This window comes from Vigna radiata, chromosome 5 (genome assembly GCF_000741045.1).
Source record: "Vigna radiata var. radiata cultivar VC1973A chromosome 5, Vradiata_ver6, whole genome shotgun sequence".
Taxonomy (NCBI): Eukaryota; Viridiplantae; Streptophyta; class Magnoliopsida; order Fabales; family Fabaceae; genus Vigna; species Vigna radiata.
This window is the reverse complement of record NC_028355.1, coordinates 20,614,540-20,627,583: the sequence shown is the minus strand read 5'-3', so window position 1 is coordinate 20,627,583 and position 13,044 is coordinate 20,614,540. Positions and strand designations below refer to the sequence as shown.

The following is a 13,044-nucleotide window of genomic DNA, read 5'->3' as shown; positions in this document are numbered from 1 at the left end:
ATAAACTTAAAATGAAATTGAATTAATTCCACATGATTAAGAAGATAGCAGAATTAATTATATATAGCTTCAAAAATTGAAAACCTTCCTCCCCAATGTGGAGGAAGATTGGACCTGAAAGTGATATATAGAAAAAAAAAAAAACACGCTTGGGTTTAATTTCAAGATTTATTAGTATTTGACTCTCCGACTTTTAAAAATAATATATTTAAAAAAACAATACTTATCTATTAACTCAGGTGGAGCATGTTAGACTTTTTATTCTTTAATTTGGTGTTTTCCCACGAAATTGCAATCACATCATGGCAGTGGTGGGTTAGTACCAAAAACTGGTGTTGAGTGTATAAAGATGTGGTGAAAGAAAAGAGAAGCAAATTTGGCTCCCTTCCTACAAAGCTGAAAACAAGATTATTCATTATTCCACTTCAAAAAAATTCACCATATAACATAAATCACTCTTAAATATAAGATTCATTGCTTATTTTTTAAGCTGTTTAAGCTGCCAAACTTGATCTGAGATTAAGTTTTATAGCCAAACTTTTCTCAATGCATAGTACATTTAAAACACAATGCTTTTAGCTAAGAAACTAAAGTGCCAAAATAAAAGAAGATAAATAAAGGAGAAAATTGTATATATTTTTAAAAAGTTGGATATATGTTTTAGTGATAAATCTATTGTTCAGAAATAACTATAAGATATAAATAAATTCATTGAATATAATTTGTATTTCAAAGCTTTAAAATAATAAATTTATAGTTTTCAATACACATGACATCATGATATAATTGGAATTGTTTCATATTCATCTCAAAGAAAAAAATTTATTCCTATTTTAATATCTAAATCTACGGATATTAAATTTTTGTCCTACTTTTACCATCAAATAACAATATATTTGTATTTATACCTGTATATACTTTCTTATTATTCCCACATCAATTAATTAAATTTTATAAAATTATAAAAAATTACAAAAGAAATATAATATTATCTAATATTTAATATAACAAAAAAGATATTTTTTTTCTTCTAAATCAAATATTTAGAAATTTTTTTATAATTATATATATTTTAAATTAGAGTATCATATAAATTTTCATAAGAATTAATAGTTATATGTTATCTATATAATTTCAAGATATCATTTAATCTGCATACGTTATTATTTGGTATCAGTATTCATGAATATAATATTTACTGTTTTTGCATTCATCATATTTTTGAAGATTTGCAGCTATATCAACATGGCATTGACTAGTACTATAAATCTGACAACGATACCCAATTTAAATTAATTATGCGATCTTACACAAGTATGAATATTTCGAACTTATCCTTTGTGAGCAGTTTATGTTAAGGATATAGGCTATATTTGAAATTTAAAAAATAATAATAAACTACAAAAAAAAAAGTTAAATGTAAACTTATTAATTAGTAGAAGATTTCACATATTTAGCTTATTTTTGTAAAATAAATTTTAAGTTACAATTGTGTGAAAATATAATACAAATTTAAACACATTTCTGATGTATATCGTAATCCAAATTCCAATGTTCATGTTATAAGCACAATAAATAAAGTTAAATAGTATTAACTCTATTCATGCACATTTCAAATACCGTCTCTATCATGTTTCCTACCAAAAAAATATAAAGTTAAATTGCATTATAGAAAACATTATCCTATATTTATGTTTTCCTCTTTTAAGTTAAATGAACCTTCCTTTTATGGTATTGATTTCTTCACCTCTCCTTCCTCTTTCCTCTTGAACAACTAAAGAAGAGAACTTTATCTTATATTCTCCTTTTATCGACCGAATAGATAATGTAAAGAACTGTTGAGTTAGAAATGCAAAGAAAATAACATACTATATGTATAAATGGTGCAAATTCACGAGTTAGTAGCCATTGTTAACAGAATATATATCTTAAATTTTCATTGGCATTTTACCAAGAATCTTGAATCCAATACCCACCTCAAAACTTCAATTTCAGACTCCAAGGAATAGAAGCCCCGTGAAACAACATATTCTCTCAATGATAGATCCTTTTTGTTCAATACTATTACCTCTGAACGTTCGGTGTCATGTTGATGATTGTTCGGTCTTATTTGTTTGGACTTGTTGTGATTATTCGATCTTTAGCTTGTTTTTGACCTATATTCAGCCCCTACTCTTAATGATGGTTTGGTCATTTTCTGTATTGTTTATTGTTGTTGTTTGAATTGGTTATATATTGTAACCAACTTTTGTTTTCTAGAATTAATTCAATTATGAAGTATTTCAGATTATTTCTCTCTGTTTTTCTCTCTTGTTCTTTTTTTTCTAGGTTTTTTTGATTTTCTGTTTCTACCTTTCACGCTCGATACCAACAAAATATTTTGCAAAATCTCATGAAATTATTGGATAAATTAGGAAGAATAATAGATTGGAATAGAGATCACTGTAGTAACTATTTCTTATCCTTCTACTAGAAAGATAAATCATTTTGTTAGAAAAATATTTGTTTATACTTTTATAGCGTGTGCATGAGGAATATTCTTTTGAGAATATTATTTTATAATAAATAAAATTAGACGAAATTATTTTTAAAGTATAAGCTCAAATAAATTATCTTTATAATGTAAAAAATAAAATTACGTTCTAAAATATAAACTTAAATAAATATTACTTAAAACATTATATATGAACAAGAATTATTGTAAGAAAACTACTCAAATCGATGTCGAATAAAATAAGATAAATCGCATATAAAAGTACTTAGTTATGTTCCTTAGCAAATGACAGCATTATACACACGTACACGTGCAATCTATTCACACTACAATTGTCTTGTAAAACTTTATATAACTGATTAACTATATCAATTCAGCTATAAAATTACAAAAGATTTAATAAAATATAGTATACCCTTAATTGTTTTTTTTATATGAATTAAATTAAAAAGCTCTTTAAGTACAACAAATTAAGTGTCACGATAATTTAACTAACGAGGAAGTTAATAATTTTAACCTGTATGAGAATTCGTAATTAAATGTCAGTATAAATTTTCATATTGACAATTGTATATATAATTTAGAAACTAATTATTGTTATTGTATTTTTTTACAGTCATATTATAGGTACATAATATTCACAGATTTTGCTAACTTTTTTACTTTATTTAATAATGTACATTGGTATTTAAAATATAACTAAGTTTTTTCATTAGATTATGATTTAAATATTCAACTGATGAAAATATCATTTAATAAAATTATTAAAGGTATAAATTTGTAGTACTTACACTTAATATCATAAAATTATGTTCATTGTCCTTGCAATAAAATATTACATCGTACTTACACTCTCTTAGAAAAGCAGTATTAGACTCAACTATTTATTAAATATATTTATTATACAACCATCTTTCTTAATAAAATGTTATATTTTAATAAAATATTAGTTTATACGGTTGTAGAAAGAGCAAATGTTAAAAAAATAGTAGTCTCAACAAATCATCACCCATAGAACGAAATAATAATTCACTTTTACAAAGTAAAGAGATTAATTCTGCTTACTTTTTTTTTTTTATGAAAGTTCCAAACTTAACTGTGAAGTGTGTTTCGCATCAGCCTATATATGCAATATACAACAACATTCGTTTTGTTTCAAAAATATGTAAATTATAATTCTAGGTAATATTTTCCAATTTCCAAAATTCAAAATTATTTGAATTATTTAAAAATATTCTATAATTAGTTTGTATGCAGACTATCCAAAAAAAAATCGTGATTTTTTTATTATAACAAAACATTTAATAAAACAAGCAATTATTTTTATAGAGTAATAATATATTGACATCCATAAAACGAAAAAGACCCCTTAACAACTTAAAACAAAAACATTTTAATTAAATTTATTTCATTTTTTAATTTAAAATTATAATTTATATTATTGTATTATTATATTATTAAATTTAGATTGTAAGATGAGTGTATTTTTTTTTGAGAGATTGAAAATATATTTTTTTGGGTTAAATATGTTTTTAGTCCCTATACTTTGGGGCGATTTTGGTTTTAGTCCATTTTGAAACTAAAAGGTACAATTTAGTCCTTCAACTTTAGAAAACTCTGATTTTAGTCTTTTTTACCAATTTTTTTTTTAACTTTATTTGTTGTTTCAAATGCGTTTCTCAGTTAACATTTGAGCAAAAATGTGTTAAACAGTGTAAACAATCTAAATGCTATAATGAAACGTGCTTGAAACAACAAATAAAGTTAAAAAAAATTGGTAAAAATGACTAAAACCAGAAAAAGGACTAAAATTAGAGTTTTCTAAAGTTTAAAGGACTAAATTGTACCTTAGTTTGAAAATGGACTAAAACCAAAATCGCCCCAAAGAATAGGGATTAAAAACATATTTAACCCTATTTTTTTTTTATAAATTGGAAAAAGATTATTTGAAAAAAAAAAATCATTTGACATTAATGATAGGCATAAAAGATGAATTTTTATATTGGTAAAGAAAGAAAAAAAGGAGAGTTAAGTATAGTGAAGAATAATAATATTAAATGAATGTATAAAATTGTTGAGTGTGAAAGTATTAAAAAAAACAGGTTTGAAGATGGTGTTTATACAGTGGCTTAGAGAAAATATAATTTTTGAATTTGTTATTATTATGATGATGATGAGAGATAATGGTAAGTAATTACAGATAAAGTATTATAAAGATATAGATGATAATGATCGAAGGATAAAAGAAAGAATAACGTTATGATTATCTTATTGGTGACTAATTGAACACAAGGTCTCACATTTTCATGGCGGGTACGTACAAGAATATGATGCATGCACCACCCTTCTAAGTACCTATCTTTTTCCAAAAACTATTGTTTTTGCCTTTCATTCTATGACTAAAACAATCAACAAGGAAACTGATTGGTTACAAGGGTATCTAATTCCCACATCTCATCATTCACATTAGGACAAAACCCTCCATTTCCTTAATATATAAACCCTCAATCTTTCAGCCAAATTAAACACAAAGATGGATTTTGAATGGTGGTTTTCTTCTTCAGCAATGTTTACCTTGCTGGCTTTAATAACAGGAGGCTTCTTCCTATATCTCTATGCACCTTATTGGGGTGTAAGGAAGGTTCCAGCTCCACCTTCTTTCCCTCTTATAGGACACCTTCCCTTGCTCGCTAAATATGGCCCTGATGTCTTCTCAGTCCTTGCCAAACAATATGGTCCCATTTACAGGTTAGTTTATTTTTACCTTAGAAAATGATATTTTAACACGACACCATTTTGACACTCCATACGTATTAAAATGTGGTTGTACGATTTTAAATTAAAAAAAACACTTTGGTTTTTCTCTTCCAAACATGTCCTTGTCTCAGTTTTTTTAATTTGAAATCATCCAAACACATTTTGACATTGTACAGTGTTAAAACGGTATCAAAAATTGGTGTTAAAATATCATTTTTGTTTTATGTTTTTCTCTGCTCTGTAATGTCTGAAACCGAAACTCCTTTGGGAGGAAGACGGTAATGGCAGATAGATGTAGATATAAATCTTAAGAAAAGTCATTATTCTATGATCCAATTGTCCTACGTGGTCTGGTTTATTCAGTGCAAGCGTGGTATGCTTTGCTGTCTTTCTCAACTCCAGCCACCAATAATACTAAATATTAATTCTTTAATATACTTTTTTATTATTATTAGTATTATCATTTAACTAATACTCATTTTTTTAATCCTATTCTGACGCATAAAACCCTATTTTTTCTCTCTTTCTAGATGATATTTTTTATGTCGTCAGTGTTTTGGATTAAATAATATAAACAGTGTCCAATGGGGAATTAAATCTGGTATTCATTATACTCATCAAATGTTTATTTTTTATTTCTCGTTTCGTATTATAACTTTGTCACTTTTTTTTCATTAGTGTCTCCTTTTCTTACTCCAATTCATCAGAAAATGAAATGAATGAATTATTATTCGTTTGAAAGATGCTCTTCCACAATTTTTGTGTGATATCATTGGGTTTTTACTATTATTTTTAATGGAAAACTTTTATGATGTAAGAAAATTTGTTGACGCTTTTGTGATAATGAACAATATCTATAGAAATTCAAAGATTTGTTTAGATTTTAACTTTTATATACAAACTATTCTTAGTGCTTTAAGAAGCGCTTTTTACGTTTTCCTTATATTTTCAGTTTATGAAAAAATTTATCCAGTAATGTATTTTTTTTTTTATTAACTTGGCTTTTTAAAAGTTAAAAAAAAAAAATAATCAAACGTGCGATATAAAAATTAACTGAAACTATTAATGTTCAATTGTTCAAGATCGAGTATCTAGTTATGTTATAATTTACTTATTTTTAGGTAACGAGGCAGAAATATGAGAGAAAAAAGAAGTATAAAATAAAATAGAAAATAAAGATATAATCAAAAGGAAAATGTTAGAGCATAGCTGGATACATTTTTACTAGTTATAGTTATAAGATGAGATGGGTTTTGTGTACGCTTAACGAAGAAAGATGGTTTAGAAATGTAAAATAATTAAAAAAAATTATAATAATTAAATTATAATAGTAGTGAATATCATGAGGTGTAACCATCAGTTATGTAGTGATTATTCTCGTATAACATTCACCATTTTCTTAAGACACTCAAAACAGCTAAACTATAGTCTGGATAATAGGAATGAAAATGACAATTTTTTTTAAAGAGATTATCTATTAGGAAATAAATTACATGTGATCTAATTTTGTATCTACTTTTTAAGATAATAAATTTACGAGTTTTTTAATTTATATATTGATAATTTTATCGTCTTTAGACTTATTTAGATTAAAGATTCAATAAGAAAAAAAAATGAGAAACAATTACTATTGTGTAATATGGTATATTATTGTGAGTCATATTTTGCAACTTTTATTTATTTTTTCATTGATATTAAATATGACTTAATTCTTATTAAGTTTGATAGTTATATTTGAAATTGTGAATTGTATGATTGGTGTGTGGGTTACTGTTGTAAATGGTGTTTCTGTTATTAATTGGTGCAGATTCCATATGGGGAGACAACCACTAATAATTATAGCAAATGCAGAGCTGTGCAAAGAAGCTGGAATTAAGAAATTCAAAGATATTTCTAACAGAAGTATTCCATCACCAATATCTGCTTCTCCTCTTCACCAAAAGGGTCTCTTCTTCAGCAGGTATGCAAATTATCTTCCACTCACATTTTCAACTCATAGAATTAAATTTTAAATTTAATTTAATCTCACAAAATCCACTTATAAAATTAAATTTACATTGAATCGATATTTTTAAAGAACAATAACTTTCTCTTTATACATATTACTCTTTCTTTTTTTCACTTATTTTCTCTTACTTCGATGAAGAAATGCAAATTAATTTTACATCATTTGATTATATTTTACAAGTTTTACAGAAGTAAAATGGTTTATATATTATTTTAAAAAAAGAGAGTAAATATAATGAAAAATAATATCAAATAGGTGTAAGATAAAAATATCATTGTTCTATTTCTTTTTTCTGTATAATGAACCGTTAGAATTTCTGTAAAAATACCATATATAACGTTAGAAAAGTTTATTTATTAAAAAACCATTAAAAAATGCACTTTTGTGGATCTACACAAACTCCAACAATTATGTCAAATCCTATGTGGGCATGTGATATAAAGAAGTCAAAATATTTTTATAACCTTTTTCTAATATTATTAGTGGAAACACATGGGGAGGATATGTGTGTCTATTTCTTTTAAGTGAAAAATTATTCAACTATAAAAGAATTTGTATTAAAAATAATTATAACAAATAATTTTTATTATTGAATAGTTCTTTCATAAATATCGATTTAAATTTCAAAAATTAGTTATTAAAAGAATAAAATGAATAAAAATAGAAATGTCATTATTTTAATTTAAAATAACGGTTATTTAAGGAGTAAAATTATATATATATATATATATATATATATATATATATATATAGACACACACGAAAAAATAAATCATCTCTATATATAAATATAGAAGTGTAGATTATTTAACTTTTCTTTTTTTGTATTATGGTGCTTATTTTATCTTATATTAATTTGCCTTTTCTATTTTATCGGTTAAAAACAAATATAATTTGTTACACAAAGTAAAATTATAGCAATGTTGTAAGAATTGCGGAACTGAATAAATTGATAAAATGACACAATGAACAAATAATAACTCACCTGATCCCTTAAATCAATAGTTGAACCCTGCATAAGATTTTTTGACTGAATACCAAATCGTCGTACAAAACAAATGACTGTAACATGCATTAACAACGGCTGTTAATATTTTTGGAGATTGCTTACCAAGAGAAATAATTAAGGACAGGAGTGTTTGATTCCATATAAATAATTTTATTTATCTGACTTTACTTTTGTTATACGATAATAATAGCTAGATTAAGGTTGTCATGGTTAATTATTTATTTTAATCAGAAATTTATATGGTGATGTTGTGAAGTGAGCATATTATACACAAGTGAGTGACGTGAAATTTGAATGGTTGTGCGTAAAACTGTAGAAGTCATTGTTTTAGAGTATGGTTCTGTAGTAGTGCACTGAGTTGAATATAATTTTCTTTCTCTTGTGTAATAATGATTAAGGTGAAATGATCATAGGTTAAAAGCTTAGTGCTTCTGAGAAACTGTTGTAATGATAGTGAAGCATCTAAAATCTAAATTGTGTTGGAACTTGGTGGGCAGGGACTCACAATGGTCTACCATGCGAAACACTATACTATCGATCTACCAACCATCACACTTATCCGGATTAGTGCCACTGATGCAGTCTTTCATAGAATCTGCCACTGAAAACCTTGACTCTCAAAAAGAAGACATTGTTTTTTCCAACTTGTCCCTCAGACTTGCAACTGATGTGATTGGGCAGGCAGCATTTGGTGTAAACTTTGGTCTTTCTAGACCCAATTCAGTTTCTGATTCTATCAAGAGTCTTGACACTAATGACAATGAAGTATCGGATTTCATCAACCAGCACATATACTCCACTACACAACTCAAGATGGACCTGTCTGGTTCCTTTTCCATTATATTGGGTCTGCTTTTGCCAATACTTCAAGAGCCGTTTAGGCAAATTCTCAAGAGAATTCCAGGAACCATGGACTGGAAGATTGAGCGTACAAACCAAAAACTAAGTGGCCGTCTTGATGAGATTGTAGAAAAAAGAATGAAAGATAAGACCCCCAGTTCAAAGGATTTCTTGTCACTCATACTTAATGCCAGAGAAACAAAAGCTGTTTCAGAGAATGTATTCACACCAGACTACATCAACGCAGTTACTTACGAGCATCTGCTTGCTGGTTCAGCTACCACCTCCTTTACCTTGTCTTCTGTTATCTATTTGGTTGCTGGACATCCTCAAGTTGAGAATAAATTGCTTCATGAGATAGATGCCTTTGGTCCTGTCGATAAGATTCCTACTTCTCAAGATCTTCGTGACAACTTCCCTTATCTTGATCAGGTTTGTTAAACCAGACACAAAATCTCATACAACTTTGAATTTGCTAACTTTTGTTACCATTTTTTAATGCACTCTTCTGCTAATTCAAATTCCACAAATATTTAATGTATTATACCTTTGTGCGCTTAACCTCAAATGCAGGTGATCAAAGAGGCAATGAGATTTTACACTGTATCTCCATTAGTTGCAAGAGAAACATCAAATGAAGTGGAGATTGGAGGCTATCTTCTCCCAAAGGTTTATAAAATATTCATTTTATTTTTCAAATTCATTTCTTTTTCTTTTCGAAAAGTGTTTGATGAAAAGTTAGTCTTGTTATGCACACAAATAAACTGTTTGTTTTGGTATCCATTCTCTTCACAAATCTCAGTAATAAAATTAAGCGTTTTATCTGTTTCGCTGCTGAATCTGATTTGGTATAAGCAGGGTACTTGGGTGTGGTTAGCACTTGGAGTTGTGGCAAAAGATCCCAAGGACTTTCCAGAGCCAGAAAAGTTCAAACCAGAGAGGTTTGACCCCAACTGTGAAGAAATGAAACGAAGGCATCCTTATGCTTTTATACCATTTGGAATTGGTCCTCGGGCATGCATTGGTAAACAATTTTCCCTACAAGAGATCAAGCTTTCTCTCATTCATTTATATCGGAAATACTTGTTTCGGCATTCACCCAATATGGAAAACCCCTTGGAACTCCAGTATGGAATAGTCCTCAACTTCAAGCATGGGGTCAAGCTCAGAGCCATAAAAAGAACCTAAAGTTGCTGAGCAAACCGAGAAGATCATTCAAATACTCTACACCGCAGAGTTCAGATGATTTTATTATCGTATAAATGTTAAAGTCTGCTAAAATCCAAATATTGGCAAATGTTACCTTACGTAGAATTTCAGCCTATAGCTTGTGTAATAGAATACCTGAAAGGTTCTACTAGGATCATGTTATGAAGTTTATCAAAATTCCATGTTTTAATAAATATCACCTGGGCACACTTCCTACAAGATTCTGGATGGCATTATCTTTTGTGGGAAATATTCTTTAACAAAAATCAGAGGACAGTGAGTAATATCAATACCCATAAATGAACAATTGTACAGATGGAGACCCCTCATAAGTATTATCAAACATAAGCTACATCTACCTAGCTAGCTCAATTTAAATTGCATGGAACAACAAGATGTTGAACTTCTTGGGAAAAATAATAATAAAATACACAAAGATGTTGAGCTTCCACCACATTCTCATACCATGTGAACTGGCCATTTCCCTTTCACCGTGGCCTCATCGAGCCCTTGTCCAAGTGAAGTGGCCTAGAAAGGTTGATTGAAGGGTCAGAACCTGCAGTGCTTTTGGAATCTCCATTGGAGAGAACCGCTGCCCTCTTGAGAAATTGAAAATCATCCATGGACTGTTGCCTTTGAGCTCTATTATACACATGATTACTACTAGTCTTTAGCTTTGCCTTTGTGGACTGAGTCAGGTTCATGTAATTAGGCCTAGCTACAGCATTACCATTACTGTCATCTGTCCTGTCACAAGTGTTCCCAGACATTGGTGTTGTAGATGTACAAATGGACGATGATGCAGAACTCTCATCATATCGAAACTCAGAACTTGGACTTGAGGATGAACGAGTAGCTTGGCCAAAAAGGGGAGGCCTAGCAGAAACCCTTGTTGTCATGTTGTTCTTCTTGACTTTGACCAAACATGATTTGGAATTAGAGTTCACAAAGGATTCCTCAAACTTCTTTGGATGTGGGGTTTTATCTAACAGGCCTTCAGCCTGAGATTGCTCCATCAATCTACTCTCCCAAGGCTTGGCTGCCATCCAACGCTCCAACCAAGTCCACCCCCAGTTAGCTTTGTTAATCTCATGGTTCTTCAGAGAGGAAACAGAGCCACTAGTTCGTAAATTATAACTTGAGGTTGATCTGGATTGCTGGAATACATATACACAATTTTAAACATCTTTTTAAGAAAGGGCATTAAAAAGCAGGATAGTTTCAACTTTGTTATTGCTTGTTAAGGGGAATCCAGTTTAAATACTTGTTATCATGATTTTAAGAAAATATTTACACATATGGCGCAAAACAACTCGGTAACTTTTAATTTAAATAAATAGATTATGTAAATTTTACCACAAGCTCACTGCTACAATAGAAACATCCAAAAATACATCATAATTATTTCAAAATCAATTATAACCGGAACAAAAATGTTCGTTTTTTTTTTTCAAACACACTTGATGAAACTCAGTTGCACTTACCTTTTGAGCAAGAGAGTAAGCAATTGCTCTTTCCCTTTTGAAAGCTCCTTCTTGCCTCATCTGAATCTTTGCTTTAACATCTTCCACGGTTCCTCTGCTGTCACACCATCCTTCCTGCACATTCCGTTAGACACTACACCACATCAACGAAACAAAAACACGAGCTTGCATGAGTGAGTTATGATACCTCGGCTTGCTTCAAAAGTTCAAGCTTACTGCGCCTTTCATTAAGCATGTTCTGCACAGCTTGCCCCTCTATGGACATTCTCACACGACGAGCTCTTACACGAGCCTGAACCCGAACCAAGGCCTGCATACACCTCAGTGTCACCGCAGCTTGTTTCCTCACCTGTCTCCCCCGAACAAGAGCTTGAATCCTCACCACTCCTTTCAATGCCCTCAAAGCCCTTCTTGCCTACAATCATAACCACGCAACTATCAACAACAAATCTCTCCCATTCCATTAAAGATTTACGCACAACCATTCAAATCGTTTTTTGAAAGCTCCTTCTTGCCTCAAAGATCCACATATTCCAATGTCATGTCATGGTCAAAAACAGTTTATATAAACATAGCAGGTTTTGAAGTTGAGTTAGACTGAAATCTACTAATTAGTCAATGCGGAATCTTATTGAGAAGTGGTAACGATGATTAGAATGAAGATCCATACCAAGAAGGCACGGAAGGCAGTTTGGATTCTTATGGCGGCCCATTCTTGCTTGATGAGTCTGAAATCCTTAGGAGGTGCTCGAACCACAGTGGCTACTGCAGCTGTGTAAGCATCTGCTGCTACAACAGGTGGAGAATGAGAGCCTTCAGAAGCTGCTTTGTGGTGGTTTCCTTTGAAAGCCTTCCAAGAACCCACATCCCCAGAAGAACTCCTCCATAGCCTCCACTTCTTGCTCTTACCACCCTCTTTCACCTACACACAAGCCAAACAAGTGATGAAAAAAGAGTAGAGTTTAGATGGACTCATGCACTTTGAAGTGAATGGAAGTAACTGACTAACATGTTCGTCCTTGTCTGGTTTCTTGAGTCCGATTAAAGCCTTCACCCATTTTCCTGATGCACCCATGATGAAGCAGGTGTTGAGTTTACCTTTGCTTCTTTGAAGGAAGCTAGTGTCTGTCAAATGAGCTCAAACAAAAGCCAAAGTTTTGTTTTGTTAAACGTAACTGAGTTACAGCGTAGAATGTCGGAGAGAGAGAGAGAGAGAGAGAGAGAGAGAGAGAGAGAGAGAGAG

At 30.0% G+C, this 13,044-nt stretch overlaps 2 protein-coding genes across 2 annotated transcripts; one reads left to right on the top strand and one right to left on the bottom strand.

The window, feature by feature from the left end:
• Positions 1–5,037: 5,037 nt before the first annotated feature.
• LOC106759699 (cytochrome P450 711A1) lies at positions 5,038–10,536 on the top strand. The gene is made up of 5 exons (XM_014643008.2): positions 5,038–5,242; positions 7,059–7,211; positions 8,766–9,540; positions 9,682–9,777; positions 9,967–10,536. The coding sequence occupies exons 1-5, from the start codon at positions 5,061–5,063 to the stop codon at positions 10,294–10,296; spliced, it is 1,536 nt and encodes a 511-aa protein (XP_014498494.1). The 5' UTR covers positions 5,038–5,060; the 3' UTR covers positions 10,297–10,536.
• Positions 10,537–10,594: 58 nt separating this feature from the next.
• On the bottom strand, positions 10,595–13,023 carry LOC106759700 (protein IQ-DOMAIN 1). The gene is made up of 5 exons (XM_014643009.2): positions 12,811–13,023; positions 12,472–12,723; positions 11,989–12,216; positions 11,802–11,915; positions 10,595–11,474 (listed from the first exon to the last, which is right to left on the bottom strand). The coding sequence occupies exons 1-5, from the start codon at positions 12,874–12,876 to the stop codon at positions 10,806–10,808; spliced, it is 1,329 nt and encodes a 442-aa protein (XP_014498495.1). The 5' UTR covers positions 12,877–13,023; the 3' UTR covers positions 10,595–10,805.
• Positions 13,024–13,044: the final 21 nt, after the last annotated feature.

Coding starts and splice junctions, on each gene's coding strand:
- LOC106759699 (XM_014643008.2), top strand. CDS start 5,061: ATGTTTACCTTGCTGGCTTTAATAACAGGAGGCTTCTTCCTATATCTC. Junction 7,212..8,765: donor AAGGGTCTCTTCTTCAGCAG/GTATGCAAATTA, acceptor CTTGGTGGGCAG/GGACTCACAATGGTCTACCA. Junction 9,778..9,966: donor GAGGCTATCTTCTCCCAAAG/GTTTATAAAATA, acceptor TGGTATAAGCAG/GGTACTTGGGTGTGGTTAGC.
- LOC106759700 (XM_014643009.2), bottom strand. CDS start 12,876: ATGGGTGCATCAGGAAAATGGGTGAAGGCTTTAATCGGACTCAAGAAA. Junction 12,724..12,810: donor AACCAGACAAGGACGAACAT/GTTAGTCAGTTA, acceptor GCTTGTGTGTAG/GTGAAAGAGGGTGGTAAGAG. Junction 11,916..11,988: donor AACTTTTGAAGCAAGCCGAG/GTATCATAACTC, acceptor CGGAATGTGCAG/GAAGGATGGTGTGACAGCAG.